Consider the following 15,779-nt stretch of genomic DNA (forward strand, 5'->3'; position numbering starts at 1 on the left):
TATGACTCTGGAAAAGCATCTGAATGGAGAAGCAATTGAAATACAGAGTCGGAAGGCAAGAATAACAGCTCAAAGTGATTGCTAAAATCCTGCTGCAAGATTTAAAAAGGAGGGAACAGAACTATTTGCTATGGGAATGAGAAGCAGCAGATGCAAGAGAAATTGTGGGAGAAGAGTTGACAGATTATGAGCTAGAGTAACAGAAAAAATATTAATGCCTCTTATAGAGAAGCTCTTTAACTACTGAGGTGATGAGGTCAAAAAACAAAAACAAATGCAGACCCTAGCAAGTATGAAGCCATGCAGGCAAGCAGGGTGTTTTTGTAAACCAGGAAAATAATCTAAATCAGGATAAGCCTTAAAGACAGGTTATCATAATTGCAAGCTTCTGAAAGGTTAATGATCTGACAAAATTTAAATAAACAATAATATAAAATGAATATCTAAACACATAGAAGGCACTCAAATTTATTTCAACTGGCTAAAGTGTAATTTAAGTAGAATGAGGGGAAAAATGCCACAGAAGAGAGGAATCTTCATGAACTTTGTTTTACTAAGCATCTTAATAATGGAAAGATACAGGGGAGGGAGTGCCTGGGTAGCTCAGTCGTTAAGCGTCTGCCTTCGGCTCAGGTCACAATCCCAGGGTCCTGTAATCGAGCCCCTCATCAGGCTCCTGTTCAGTGGGGAAGCCTGTTTCTCCCTCTCCCACTACCCCTGCTTATGTTCCCTCTGTCACTGTATCTCTCTCTGTCAAATTTAAAATATATATATATATATATATATATATATATTTTTTTAAAACAAAACAAAACAAAAAAAGTGTGGTGAGGATACACTAAAAACTAGAATATAAATTCAAGTTCTAAATGGTCTCATCTAAAAGGAACAATCTGAAAACACTTTCTATATATCAAATTAACAAAATATGATAACAAATTACTCTGGGTTCCCAGATTTGCTTGCTTTTTTTACTCTCCCTTACTTACAATTACAGTAGCAACCCAGGAACAGAGCTGACACTTGCCACTATCTTATGGTGTCATATCATTTCCATACTTGAAGTCTCCTAAAAAGATCCAGAAAAACTGAAAAAGGGAAAATAGAGTTCAGGAAAATACATTAGGAAAGTGAATGAATAAAAGTTGAATACAACAGAGTAAAACAGATGACATTAATTATTTCTCTGCTGTTTTCATTTTATATTTCAAACACATTTTCTGGCTTCATGTGTTTTGAATTAAACGTTAGCACAATGTCAATACACCACAATCACCACCATCACCACCACCAACAAAAACTACTTAGGACGGCCAAGAAGCAATGTAATCTATTAAGATGCAATAAAAATAGTTAAAGAGAAAGCTCAACAAAATAATAACCTATCACAGGCATATACTTTCTGCATTGTTCAATTAAAATGATAGTAAATTAATTACACAGATGCTCACCAAAAGGAACCAATTCTAAACATTTATTCAGCATCCAATCCTGGAAAGGGTCATTTGAGTGACAATAATAAGAAACATGAGAAGTAGCATATGGCCTCAAGAAGCTGGAAGAAGAGAGTCAAGAGAGGCTCTGGAGGCTCAGGCTGGGTCTTAGAGCGGCCCTGGGCTTTGGCAGTCACCAAGGATGGCTTTGCAGGTATAGAAACTGGATTTCCTGAGAGATGAAGAGGTTTTCCACAACAGATTCTAAACAAAGTTACAAGAAATCGAGATACAAATTTATTAATATACATTGAGAAATACAACATATATAATAACCCATATCATTCATTTGCCAGACAGTCTCCTAATTTAAAAATCAAAAATAGAATAAAGACAGATATTCTTAAAGAAAATTTTAATCAAGCTGGATGACTGGTTGTCTCTGTACTCCAGATCTATTTCTACTTCATAAAACATTTTGGCTACTGTAACTCAGACTATCATTCCTCTCTTATTTTTTAGAATAATTTACCAGACTTTATAAAAACCAGTAAATTTCTGAAGACCAAGAGATGATTCATTTGAGAATATTTATATTTATATACCTAGTATTACTTCCTAAAGATACAGCCTTGTTCACTTGAAAGGGGTATAACAAAATCTTACCTCTGAGATGAGACAGAGGAAACCCCTTTGTCCCCTCAGAAAAGCATTTAGAGGCATCTCGCTGGGTTTTTTTCCCTGCACATGGTTAATCCCACCTATATATGTAATGACTTTTAGAAATTTTAACCTGAAGTGATGCCTGTCTTGCTTTTACCTTCAAAATTCTCAGGGTATCTTATTATAATTTGCAATGTACTGAAATAAGTATGACCTTCTCACAAAGGGAAAAAGTAATTACTGATTTCTATCCCCTCAAATTAAAATACTTGGAACAAATCATATATAAATAAAAATAATAAACATAGTATAGACAGAGACCGTACCAGAAATAATAGCTGTCTAGTTCAGTACAACGTTTCAAGGGGTACCTTCAGTAATACTCATTATAGTTCTATGCTTCACTTCATTCATTTTTTTGAACACTTTTTAATTTAAATTCACTTAATAAACATATAATGTATTGATTTCAGAGGTGCAGGCCTGTGATTCATCAGTCTTATATAATACCAGGTGCTCATTGCAACACATGCCCTCCTTAATGTCCATCACCCAATTACCCCATCCTTCCAGCAAACCTGTTTGTCTATGATTAAAAGTTTCTCATGGTTTGTCTCCCTCTCTCATTTTGTCTTGTTTTATTTTTTCCTCTCTTTCCCTATAATTCTCTGTTTTGTTTCTTAAATTCTACATATCATTCATTTTTTAAGAATCATTTACTTTCCTCATCTGTATGTCAGAAACTGTTCAAGATGCTGAGAATACAACAATGAAAAAAGCAAACACTGTACTTTGGTGTGTATATGACTAATGATGTAGTTCCAACTACAGACAAGCCAATGGACAATAACATTTGTTAATATGGTAGAGAATACAGGTGTTATAGGAGGCATATACATTTCCAGAAGTTCCTGACAACTTCTTTCCTTCAAGAAAAGATACCATCACCACTAGAAGTATCATCACCACAACCGTCATCATTTACTAGCCACAATTTATTGCACCCATACTATATTTGGAGTTCTACATTGAGTGTTATAGTATATCATCTTTAGTCTTGACTACAACTCTACAAAACAGGTAAAATTTTACTTCTGAAAAAGGAAAAAAAAAATCAGCTGTGACAGATAAATGTCAGTTTATAACTATCTTGGCACTGACATATATAGGTCATATATAGGTCTTCCCTACTGAATACGAAAAATGTCATAGTATACCAGTATCAGAACAAGGTCTGTGACCATGACTACTCCATAATCATGTCTGAGCACAGAGAAAAACAAGACCATTGTGCAAATACAAAAGTTTCCAAGCACATGATGAGAAAGGAGGCCTTATGCCAATGGGCAGCACCAACTAACCACCAATGTGAGTGAGATATCATGAAGCAAATCCGTCAGCCTCAATCAAGCCTTCAGCAACTGCAGCAGCCCAGCCAACATCTTGACCATGACCTCATGAGACCACAAACCAGATCCACTCAGTTAATCTGCTCCTGGAATTCCTGGCCCATAGAAAGTGAGATTGTGTAGTTTTCAGTTACTTGTTATACAGCAAGAGATAATATAAAACATTAATATAATCGTGTGTCAATATGCATGTACTTTTCCAGTTAAAAGAATTATGAAGTAGATCATATATTTAAATAGTAATGCTACATTTTCCTTTAATTCTTCAAGATTACTCTAAGACTATGCCTTCTTCTAGTTCTTTGAATATAGTTATAATAGCCACTTAAATCCTACACCTGAGCCCAACAGGATCAGCTCCTATTAACTCATCACCCCCCCCCCCCCAACTCCAGGTCACAGTATTCTTTAATTCTGTGAACACTGGTACTTAAATCCAACATTAGGGCTCATTTGGAATTAGTCTCCTAAGTATGAATCACACTTTCTGTTTCTTTGAACATCTAGTAGTTTTGAGTTAAAAAGCAGAATTGCAGATAATTTGTTGTAGTGAATCCATTTTGTTTTTCTAAGGGTTTTGTTGTAGTTGAAATTAACTCGTCTGGACTCAAACTGTGAAACCAATCTCCCATCTGTGTGAAGTTCTGATGTTTCTGCTCAATTACCAATTTACTAGCCTGCACCCTTCTATGGTAAATTCTTTCACTTACCTTAGGTCATCTTCCAGAACATTCCAGTAGTTGGTTTTTTTTTGCTTTTTAAAAATTTTTTAAAAATAATCTGGCCACTGTTTATCATTATTATCTGCTAGAGAAACTATCTGACCTCTTCAAATTGCCATTATGTGATCTTATTTTATTAGCCTCGTATCCTGTCTCCCTGCTTCCACCCTTCCCTTCGGAAAGCCTCTTCTCCACACAGAAGCCAAAGTCATACATTTAAAACATAAACCATGTATCACACCCCCCCACAAAATCCTTGAAGAGCATTCTACTTCACTCAGAGTAAAGGCCAATCCCTCATATGGCCTGCAAAGTCCTATATAACGTTGCCCCAGACCACCTCTCAAACCTTATCTCAGCAGTCTCACCTGGACCATTCTCCTGTGCTTCTAATACACCAAGAACACTCCAGCTTGCTCTACACTTGGCCTAAAACACTCTTCCCTCACTTAGTTGCATGACTGGCTCCCCTCACTTTCTCCAAGTTTCTGTTCAAATTTTGTCTTGCTAGAGAAGACTTCCCCGGTCACCCAATCTAAAATAGCATTTCTCTCTATCACACATCCATCATCTTCACTTTCCCTTCCTTGCTTTGCTTTCCCTCATTGTATTTACCACCATTGATCTCACTTACTTATGTACCATATACACATATGGTTTACTATACACCCATGCTCACTTAAACATAAAGTCTATGTGGTGGGAATTTTGTTGCATCCAGTATCATAATTGTAGGGCCTAGAATAGAGCCTGGTAGGTAGAAGGTACTCAATAAACATGAGTCAAATAAATGAATGGGTTAAGTGCTCTTCTCTCTTAGGCATTATTGTATTAACTCGTGTTACTTTCATAGTACCCTATCAATAGGCCTATAATTATCCTATTACAGATAAAAAAATCAAAGCACAAAGATCTGAAGTCCAAATTAACAAAACTAACAAGAAGTGGAGCCAGGATATGAACTCTGGCAGTATTATCTGCAAAGCCCACTGCACTACTCTGCTCTGGCTGTGATAATAAAATATCAGACTGGGTGGCTTAAACAACAGAAATTTATTTTCTCACAGTTCTAGAAGATGAAGGATAGAGGTGATGGCAGAGTTAGTTCCTGGTAAAACTTCTATCCTTGGTTTGCAGATGGCTGCCTTCTCACTGTGTCCTCATATAGTTTTTCTGTGTGCCCTCCTGGTGTCTCTTCCTCTTTCTGTTGGATTAGGTTTCCACCCATACTGACCTCATTTAGTCCTAATTGCCTCCTTAAAGGCTCTATCTCCAAATAAAATCACAATAGGGCATTAAGGTTTTAACATATGAATTTGGGGGCGGGGGGGGGGGGTCCCAATTCAATCCACAATACTTGTAATTTATACCCATAAAACATAGTTGTTTTCAACATCTTTTGTTTTTATTTCAGAGAATTAAGTTTTTTCTCTTTAGTTCTTTTTAGATGGACAGTGGAGAAGAAACTTCCAGGATCCTGACCAGGCCATACCATCACCTGGTAAGTGAAATCTACTAACATAGCTAGACTCAGGATCTTCAGAAACAAGGTGATCTCCTAAAACACCAAATAATTGGGCCAAACATCTGCTAGTGTACTTTCACACACTGTGCATTAACTCAGTGCAGCTCTGGGAATTATGTTTATTTGTAACTCCTCATACAGAAGCAGCAGAAAACCAGATAATTCTTGTGAGCCTCTAATGGAAATCCATTCCAATCTCCTTGGTGATCCTTAAACACAAGGTGCATGCTCCTACCTCAGGGCCTTTGCACTTCCCTTCCAGATAGCTTCATGACTCGTTTTTCTCCTTATCCAGGTTCCCTTTTTAATTATCTACATGAATTCTTGCTGGAACAACCTATTTAAAATTGCAAACATACCTTCCTCTTGCACTGCCCCTGTCTATTCCTCTGTTTTCTACCTGATTTTTCTCTGTGGCATTTAAAAAAAAAAGAAGTCTCTTCCTTCTAGAATACAAGCAAGATGAAGACAGGGGTTGTTGATTGTTTTATTTGCTGCTATTTCCCTAGCTCTTAGGAAAGTGCTCCTAGCACAGAGCACTTAGTAAATGCTTGCTGAATGAACCTCCCCAAAGTTAAAGAGCTAGTAAGTGATAGAATTGGAATCTGAACCACATCTGAACAAATGCCTAAAAGTTTAACTGCTAAATTATGCTGTACATAGCAACCATCCATGTGATGTAAGCTTTAATAAGACACAAATATGTTCAAAGAGCAAAAACTGCTCTTCTCTGACACAAACAACAGACCTCATACAGTGAGAGAGAAAATGCCGATCTTTAATCTGTGTGAACAAAAATTAATATTCCTTACAAACATGAATTATAAAAATGGCAGCTGGCCATTTGTACAATTGAATATTTTGCATAAAAGTTTGCAGGGCCAGAAACATTTCAAAAGTAAACAATGGGTAGTCTAGATTCCATCATTAGATAAATGAAAAATTGGCTGTAAGGTTTTCCCAAAAGATAGAAGTATTTTATTCCTAGCCCCAAGAGAATGAGTAAGTGGTGTAATTCATTCATTCATTCATTTGGCAAATACTATTAACCATTTACGCTGACCACGCATCATACTAGGGAGACAGCAGTGAACAAAACAATTTTTACATTTTTAAAGGGGAAACAATAAAAATGAAACAAACGAACAAAAAGGAATGTATTCATATCACAAAAACCTCGGTTTTGTAATAAATGGTCTTTGTAATTCACTCCTGAGTAACTCAGAGTAAACTTTTATCACAGTGGTAGAAATCTCTGATGACACAGGTTTATCTCCATTGCTGTGACCCTGGCAAACTGCAAACTTCAGGTTGAAATTTCACAAATGGAGGAAAATAGAACCCATCTTGCAAGCCTGATATTCGCTCAATGTTAAATGTTGAAAAAGAAAATATGCCAAGAAAATACTTAGCACACTGCAGGGTAAATAATAAATATCAAATAATCTTATTATAAGGATATATAAACAATTTAATTCTTCCATTTTGTGAAACCCAATATGAAAGTCTTGGGCTTCATATTTAATTACAATTTCCTTTCTTTTTTGGGAAGCTATCAGGAGTCACTCATTAATTCATCCATTCAACAAATGTACAAAGCCAGGTATTTCATTAGGTGCTACAAATACATCAGTTTACAGGATACACACAGTCTCCACAAAACTTGGGAGACTGTGTGTGTCCTTATTACCCAGAATAAGTACTGGGTATTATGAGAGCAAACTGATGTCTAACTTTTCAACAAGAAATAGTAATTTTCTTTCTTTCCTTCCTCCCTTCCTTCCTTCTTCCCTGTTTATTTGACAGAGAGCACAAGCTGGGGGAGCAGCAGGCAGAGGGAGAGGGAGAAGCAGGCTCCCTGGCTGAGCAGGCAGCCCGATGTGGGGCTCCATCCCAGGACTCCGGGATCATGACCTGAGCCAACGGAACACGCTTAAGGACTGAGCCACCCAGGCGCCCCAAAAAACACTTTAAAGAAACTTGTATTTACGAAGTCCTATTACAGGAGTCCCCCCCTAGTGGCACTTTGCGTTTTGGAAAATGCTCAGAGAATAAAGCTCACTACCAAGGGCAAGGTGCCAAGTAAGAGAAATCCCAGAAGCCTCTTACGGTGTCCTCTCATCATTCTATTTCTACAATGGGACTCACCCTAGCGAATCTAAGTTTCTTGAGGGCAAGAAACCCTAGAGCCTACGAAAATTAATGGCTACATAGTAGACACTCTGTAACAGTTTCAAGCGAACTAGTACATATTCCAGTTCTTTACTACCATCCTAATCCCTGATCTAATCGTCTCTTTCCTGTAGTACTGAAAAGCCTTCTAACCGGCCTCAGTTGTTGCTCCATTAGTCTGTTCTTCAAATAACCAAATAACTATAAAAATTATTTTTTTCAAATGTGAGGCTAAGTCCTTCCGAAGGTTTCCCATCACACTGATCATACCTGCCATTTCCCAGTGCCGGGCTCTAGCTACTCATACTTTCCTCCTGAACCTCAGCCAGCCCGCTCCTCTGTGCCTCTGCGGTTCTCAGGACCTGAAATCCTCTCCTGTGGCTCACGGCAGGATGGCGCCTTCTCCCGCTTCAGACCACCCGAATTAAAGCAGCCTCCCGCACAACCGCTATCACATTTAACTGTTCTTATTTTTTCTTGGCCATTATCAACATCTGAAATTATCCTGGGGTGTTTCATTAAGTGTTGATTTATCTTCCGCCGTTCCCATGAGGAATCTATAAGCATTGTTCCGCTTGTTTCCCTCCAGTCGAGAAATTGTCGAATTACTCAAACACCACCACCCACGCGATTTCCTGTTCTTTTTAAATTGGGACATACACAGGGACCCAGGGATGATCGTGATTACCCGGAAGAAAGTCCCAGGCCCACCCCGCCACGAACTTGACCCCACTTCCGCTGCCCCCAAGCCAGCCTCCGCCCGCCCTTCCGCACACCTGTTTCCGCTTTTCTAACGCTAGGGAGACGCTTTGTTAGGCTGGACCTTCTCTCCTCCCTGCCTGTCCCGCCCACCTGCCCTTTACCTGATCGCCTCTCGGCTTCCGCCAGGAGGCGCACCTCCAAGGGCCGGGCCTCCGCCTCTGCCATTGACTTCCTCAGTACCCTCAGCACGGTCTCCGGGGGCAAGTCGACCAGTTGCTCCCACACGGACTCCGTGTAGAAGTCCACCGTATGTGCATTGGAAATGGACAGAGCCTTCCTCAGGAACTGCACCAGCTCCTGCAACTTGGCACGCAACACGAACAGGTCCTGGGTCGCTGGGAGCGGGAAAGAAGCCGCCATAACGCTGAACCTCCGGGGCTGTAGGTGGCGCAAACGTAGCCGCAAGGCAAGGACTCGGTCGTAAGTAGCAAAGACCGGAGGAATAGAACTCCGATCTGGACATTAGTTGGGTGATGGATTGCTTTTGTCTCATGACGTCTTTTAACAGCGTCCGTTACGTTTTTCTGGCGAGTTGGTTGGTGTGCCATGGCGCCGGTAAGGAGGTTAGCCGAGTGGTCAGCAGAGGATTTGGGGATGCGTAGCCAAGGAGTTTCTTCGGTCGGATTCAAGAATAAGAACGTGAAGCAGAGGACTTGGCGATCTAATCACCCGCAGGCCTTCGTGGGGAGCGTTCGCGAGGGTATGTAAGAAGACAGCCTTTTACAAATCTTAAGGCCTGCGAAATTTTAGGATACGCTACCGGTCGAAGCAGGGAAGAAGGATTTAGGAACCAGACCCGGCCCCCTTTAGGGTAGAGGAAGCCATTCTTAAACCCGCTGAAATCGTGGGCTTCCCAGAACTGTGAATGGGAGGAAGAGTTAGTGTTGCTAACTGTAATTATTTTAAGTGTCTCCCCCGACTTAACCCCATTCTTAATCAGAATTATTTTTCTGATTTCTGAGTTTTCCGGTGAAACCGTAAGCGGAGCATCTATGGTTCCAAAGCATTCCAGTCTTTTATTACTGACCTTTGCTTTGTTTTAGTTTGTGTTTTTGTCTTGCTGTCAGCAAGTTTCCTTGAATTCCATTTGGGCTGTATAAGTCTTAAGTAAGTTCAGCTTTCTCATAACTGCTAGCTGTCCAGAAAACCATAGACTATCTCTATTGTAGGAATTACTTTAGAAGATAAGTCGTATAGCGTTTCTCTAAGGTAAAATAATCGATACGAGATGAGGATTAAGGATTAATTAAGGATTAATTAAGGATTAATAATCGATACGAGAAGATGAGGATTAAGTTTTTTAGGGGAATTAAAGAATTTGTTTTGACTTTGGGTGCGGTAAATTGAATTTGTGCAACACTAATCATTTTCTCTTCTTTGGGCTTGTCACTGAGTGTGCATGACTGATGTTAGCCAGGTGTTTTTGAGAAGGACTAACATACTATTCATTCCGTTACCTTAAACTTGTTCTCTTCAAATGACCTTTTAAAGCAAATTAGTGTAATTCTAGCTTCTGAATGTGATGAATAAGAAATTTTCCTTTTTAAATTAACAGCTACGTTTTTTCATGCAGTTTATTTTCTGAGAAAGTAATTTATGACTGATACTCTTTAATAGGACAAGGCTTTGCATTCCAAAGAAAGCTGAAGATTGAACAAAATTACAAGAAATTGTTATGGAAGGAAAAGAAGGCCCAAACCTCACAGGAATCCCAATTCATAGACCGATATCCTGAGCATCTGAAACATCTTTATTTAGCTGAAGAGAAAAGACTCAGGAAGCAACTTAGAAAAGTTGAACAGCCTTTGTCAGAAGAACAAGCTGGTCAGCCTTTGGGAAAGGAACAGTGTGACATCGACCAACCTTTGTCAGAATACTGTAGTTTTGAGCAGCCTCAGTCAGCAGAACAATGTAGCATAAGAATGAAGTAGGTATTGTCTTTTTTCCAAATCCTTTTTTAAGATTTGTTTATTTTAGAGAGAAAATGTGAGTGGAAGGGGGGAGGGGCAGAGGGAGAAAAAACCTCAAGCAGACTCCCTGCTGAGTGCAGAGCCCACCCAAAATGGGGCTCAGTCTCAAGATCATGAGATCATGACCTGAGTTGAAACCAAGGGTCACATGCTTAACTGAAGCCACCCAGGCACCTCTCAGATCCTTTGTTGTAGATATAAGCAGTGTCTTATGAAATAGATTATAGGACAGCTTATGGAATTGGAATTTTTCTTGTTTAAGGAGTTATAGAAATCACAGTGGGTTATGCAAAAATATTTTCAGGAAAGCTTTCTCTTAGCTTAAATGAATGCGTTAGGCTAGTTTCAGTTAATGGAAGAAGTAATGAAATTGGAATGAAAAGATCTGGGTTTTGGGTTTCAGCCTCTTGAGTATATTTAATTTTTTGAGACCATGGTTAACTCCTATTATGAATACATGTTTAAAAAAAAAACAACAACTTTTGAGAGGTATTATAATGTAGTGGTTAGTACCAGACTCTGGAGCTGGACACCTATTGGTACCTGGTGTCCTCTGAAATAGAAATGATAATAATTAGTATGTAATTCAGAGCTGCCATGTTTTACAATTCTAGAATGGATTATTCACAGAGATCCCATGGTATCTCTGACCCATCTCATGATGTTGGGAAGTGAGTTCATTTATATAAGGTACTTAACAAAGGCATTTGGCACGTAGGAAGTGCTTCATGGATGTTAAAGCTGCTATTAATACTATTCTGGATTTTGTTTCCAGAGGACATAGACTTGGTCACAGTTAAAAAAAAAAAATGGCACAACTGTATAACACTTTGGTTTTATAAAAGCTAACTTACGAAGCTTTCTCTACACATATCTCAAGTTAAAAAACTGTTGAAACCTAAACCAGCAGAAAATCCAGTTATTACTTGGGACTGTAACATTTTAGTTCACTAAAATACTGTGCTTTAAAGTTGCTAAATATTTGTGGTAAAAGTAACAGGAAATAAAGCCTTAGGAAAAAGTGTAATGGACGTAGAGACAGAGACATTAAAATTCAATTTTTTCAGTAGGTTTTGGAAAGATTTTAATAGATAACCCTTACTAAGATTTTGATCTTGCAGCCATGTGGCATCTGAAGCCATGGTGATGGTTATGACTGTGGCATGGACTGTTCATTAGAGAGAGCAAGCACCAGATTGCAAAGAGTTAATGAGGGACTGTAAAGAGAAGAAAAAAGGAGTGAGTGTGAAGTGGTCATCCATGACTGAGTAGATGAATTAAGAGATGATCAAAGCACTTTGGATTAAAGTTCATTTCATCTATAATTTCTTTCACATCCTTCAATTTAATGTCTTTTCCAGCCTGTCATTTCTGCCATTGCGCTGGTTTCCTGTTTGTTAACATTTTAGGAGCTTTCAAAACTCTTTGTATTGTCCCTGGTTTAATATTTCTCTAAGAGTTCTCCATTTACCATTTTTTAATTATATTTTGAAAGCTGGAACTCTATTTTTAGCATGTTATTTGGACATTTTACTATAAGGTGTTTGTTTCTTTTTGCCAACCTCTCTTCCCTGCTCTTATTAATTTGCATCACTGAGATTTTACTGTGCAAGTATTATATTTGACATAATTACTTCATAATTTTGGTTACGTCACTTTTTTAATCCCTTGACTTACATATCTTTATCTTTAAAAGCTCCATTACTGTTTCAAAGAAAAATAAAAAGAAAACATCGAATCAAAAAGCACAGGAAAAATATGAACAAGTACAGGCTGAGCGTGCTGCTAAGAAACAAGTAAGATCTTTTAAAATACTTAATTCCTTTTTTGAAATTTATTCTAAATGTAGCTGTATGTAAAGCTGTGTCTCTTAGTATGTGCATATAGTATGTCCTCTGTAAATATTTGCTGAGTAAATGAGTAATTTGAGCAGAGAGAATTTCACTGTTGAAATTCTTTGATTGTTTATATTATCTTTGAGAAGAGATACTAGTTGGTCAAGAATGGGATTTTTTAAGATTTTTATTTATTTATTTGAGAGGGAGAAGGGGAGAGAGCACAAGAGGGGGCAGTGTCGGAGGGAGAAGCAGATTCCCCACCAAGCAGGAATCCAAGCAGGAATCCAGTGCTGGACTGGATCCCAGGACTCCAGGATCATGACCTAAGCCAAAGGCAGTCCCATAACCAAGTGAGCCACCCAGTCGCCCCAACAATAGGATTTTAAAGGTTGTGAGCATATGGGGCAACATTTTTCAGGGGTATGGTCCAAGAAGTTGCACTTTTAACAACTGCCTCAAGAAATTCTTAGCATAATAAAATTTGAGACTACTAAGGAAAGTGTAGATGATTATCATAATGTTACATTGAAATAAAAATCGGAGGGAGGTGTTAGAATAAAATATTTCTTTAAAGAGTTGATCTTGGGGGTGCCTGGGTGGCTCAGTGGGTTAAAGCCTCTGCCTTCGGCTCAGGTCATGATCCTAGGGTCCTGGGATCGAGTCCCGCATTGGGCTGTCTGCTCAGCGGGGAGTCTGCTTCCCCCCTCTCTCTCTTCCTGCCTCTCTGCCTACTTGTAATCGCTGCCTGGCAAATAAATAAATAAAATCTTCAAGAAAAAAAAAGAGTTGATCTTGCCTATTAAAAAGCTTCCTAGATTAACAAAAAATTACCAATTTTTATTATTCAGAAACACATAATTAAAAGTCTTTTTCAAATGATACAATAAAATTATCCACAGCTTCAACAAAATTTTGTTTAATCTGTGGTTTTTATTTTTTGTATTGAAGGTTTATTAATCTGTCACTTTAAAAAGAATATCACATCAATCAAACAACTTTAAAGATCGTACCGACATAATTTATTTTATGTCTTAGCTTTAGAATTTGTATAAGAAATCTGGAAGTAGGGATTGTGATTATTTTTAAACTGGTAGACTAGGGTGAAGCAGAAACATTTCTCTATGTAAGTACTGGACATTTGTTTCATAGTTAGTTACATTACATTATTTTCTAACCAACCATCTGACGTCTGCCACCTTTGTAAATAGTATACCAGATAAGATAAGGCCCATTATACTGTAAAACATTTAGTATCCTTTAAAAATTTTCTTTATAAATACTAGGGCTTTGTAGTCATGAAAATTGACAGTTTCTTAGAACTTAACAGATACCGAATGTCAGTATAAAAAGCTATAATGCCCAATCACAAGAAATCAAAGAAGCACCCATAATAGACGGTAAGACTGTTTAGTTTACTTTTTTTTTGTTTGTTTTGTTTAGAGAAACTCCAGAGAGGTAAACTAGATTGCACATACCTTAATTCATAAATAAGTTATAGAACTTTTGTTCTTAGTAAAATGAACGATGTACTGAGCCTTAGGAGATTCTAAGTTTGAGTGCTAATCAGACTTCGAATTCACGAGATCTAGATATGAGACTTGCTGTACTGAGTATTTGGGATTTGGGGCAGGTCATTTTCAGTATCATTGAGAAATGAAGATGAAAATAATGGCCTAGCATCAAAGTTTTATAAGAATGGAATATGCTCTTACAGGAAGGCACTTTGATAATTATGTTACCATGTAAATACAAGCTGTGTCATTTGGAGGCTGTATATGTTACCAGGGTAATTACAAAACAGGGTACATATTGCATTATTTAAGAACCTTCATTTAACTTTCATATTTAATTTAGTAAAATGTTCTGCATTTCCAGTAGTGTTTTTCAGGTTTACATATAAATTTGAATTATTTTTCTTATGCTCTAACAAAATTGAGTCTTTATCTTAGCAAATCAAATGAATGTGATAATTCTTAATCAAAATAATAATGCCTAGCAGTGTTTTGCCTAGTGTGTAGTCAGTAAATGTTTCCTGAATTAAATCTGTCAAATGGCAAGTTAAAAACAAAAATACCAGATATTCTGGAAGTGAAGATTTTTGTATTATATGGAGTAGATAATCTTTACAGTCTCTTTTAACTCTAGAAGATTAATTAAATGACGAAATCTTACATAAATATGCCTTCTTTCCTCTGTGCTCTAATTTTAGTTGTATCCAAAGAATGAAAAATTTGTAATAAATTTATATTATTCTATGTTAATAGCATACATTAAAGTGTAAAGGGAAAGGGTACACTTCTTTGGTTACAGGTAACCCCTCCCATTTTGCAAAATAAAAGACAAGCCTAAAGCATTTGTATAGTGATAGCTATTTCAACACAATTACTGAAATATGTCTGTTGGTTATTACTAATGGAAATTACCTATGTTATTAATTTTAGGAATTTGAGAAGAGAAGACAACAGAGAGAAGAAGCTCAGCGGCTCTATAAAAAGAAGAAAATGGAAGCATTCAAAATACTGAGCAAAAAGACTAAAAAGGGCCAGCCAAACTTTAATTTACAAATGGAGTATCTTCTTAAAAAAATACAAGGAAAAAATTAAATCAGATATTTTCTTAATTAAGGATGAAAATATCTGCCCTCTGCTAAGTTCTTTTGTATTTGTACTGTACCTCCTAACAGTTAACTAAATTTGTTAACATAAAATAGACTGCAAAGCTGTGCTAAGTATAAAATGTCCAAATATTTTTATTCTTGTGAAAGAAAATTTTCTTTGTATGCTCTATATAATGTTTCTTATTTATTTGCTTTTGAAGGAAGGTGACTCAAAGAACTGAAAGAACTTCTCTATTTGAACATGTTTAAGCATGTAATATTTTTGTACCATATGAAATTCAGATGAAATAAAATGTTTTGAAATTAACAGAGCACAGCTTTCAATGAATCATTTCAATGAAATGCTTACATTTAGTAATCAGCCGTTAGGGTTTTAAATTCAAAAACCTTAAAGCAGGCTACATGCATGCTGAAGCTACCTTCTACTCCCATTGTATTACCACATGGTCTTTATAAAGTAAGAGTTCGGTGTAAGAGTTCCGTTTGGTATTTACGAACATTATCCTAAGTGGAAGCACATAGCTTGTTGGTGTCAAATCTTGAATGATGTTGGAAACTGAGCAGTGTCACAACAAGAAGTAAGCTTTTCAGATTCTGTGTGACCCTATTATGGAAGAATGTTGTCACTGAACATGAGCGGTGTTGTCTCCCTTGGTACCTTTGTGAGC

General features: G+C 37.4%; 2 protein-coding genes across 15 annotated transcripts in view; one reads left to right on the forward strand and one right to left on the reverse strand.

The window, feature by feature from the left end:
- The window catches only part of METTL25 (methyltransferase like 25), a 159,239-nt gene extending 150,193 nt beyond the window's left edge, over positions 1 to 9,046 (reverse strand). For 11 of the 12 annotated variants that reach the window (XR_006819589.1, XR_006819592.1, XR_006819591.1 and 8 more), the window contains exon 1: positions 8,788 to 9,046. Coding sequence is in view for 1 of the 12 variants with exons in the window: in XM_046011187.1 (XP_045867143.1) it covers positions 8,788 to 9,046 (259 nt within the window). In the remaining 11 variants the exon portion in view is untranslated. Of the gene's footprint in view, positions 1 to 8,194; positions 8,611 to 8,787 lie in introns of those variants that run through there. The other variant, XR_006819593.1, reaches the window with a different exon arrangement.
- Positions 8,967 to 15,423, forward strand: CCDC59 (coiled-coil domain containing 59). Of its 3 annotated transcripts, none has more exons than XM_046011190.1 (5): positions 8,967 to 9,106; positions 9,195 to 9,386; positions 10,304 to 10,613; positions 12,353 to 12,452; positions 14,936 to 15,423. In XM_046011190.1, exons 2-5 carry the CDS (start codon positions 9,233 to 9,235, stop codon positions 15,095 to 15,097), a joined length of 726 nt encoding a protein of 241 aa, XP_045867146.1. In that variant the 5' UTR covers positions 8,967 to 9,106; positions 9,195 to 9,232; the 3' UTR covers positions 15,098 to 15,423. The 3 variants fall into 3 exon arrangements, with proteins under 3 accessions (XP_045867146.1, XP_045867147.1, XP_045867145.1); XM_046011191.1 differs by having other exon boundaries at positions 9,000 to 9,106; positions 9,219 to 9,386; XM_046011189.1 differs by having other exon boundaries at positions 9,080 to 9,386.
- The last annotated feature ends 356 nt before the right edge of the window (positions 15,424 to 15,779 follow it).

The sequence above is a fragment of the Meles meles genome, chromosome 7, assembly GCF_922984935.1.
Source record: "Meles meles chromosome 7, mMelMel3.1 paternal haplotype, whole genome shotgun sequence".
Classification (NCBI taxonomy): domain Eukaryota; kingdom Metazoa; phylum Chordata; class Mammalia; order Carnivora; family Mustelidae; genus Meles; species Meles meles.

Bases quoted from the DNA above. Each gene is read 5' to 3' on its own strand.
- CCDC59 (XM_046011190.1), top strand. From the start codon at position 9,233: ATGGCGCCGGTAAGGAGGTTAGCCGAGTGGTCAGCAGAGGATTTGGGG. The intron at 9,387-10,303 runs GTATGTAAGAAG...ACTCTTTAATAG, and splicing joins CGTGGGGAGCGTTCGCGAGG to GACAAGGCTTTGCATTCCAA. The intron at 12,453-14,935 runs GTAAGATCTTTT...TATTAATTTTAG, and splicing joins AGCGTGCTGCTAAGAAACAA to GAATTTGAGAAGAGAAGACA.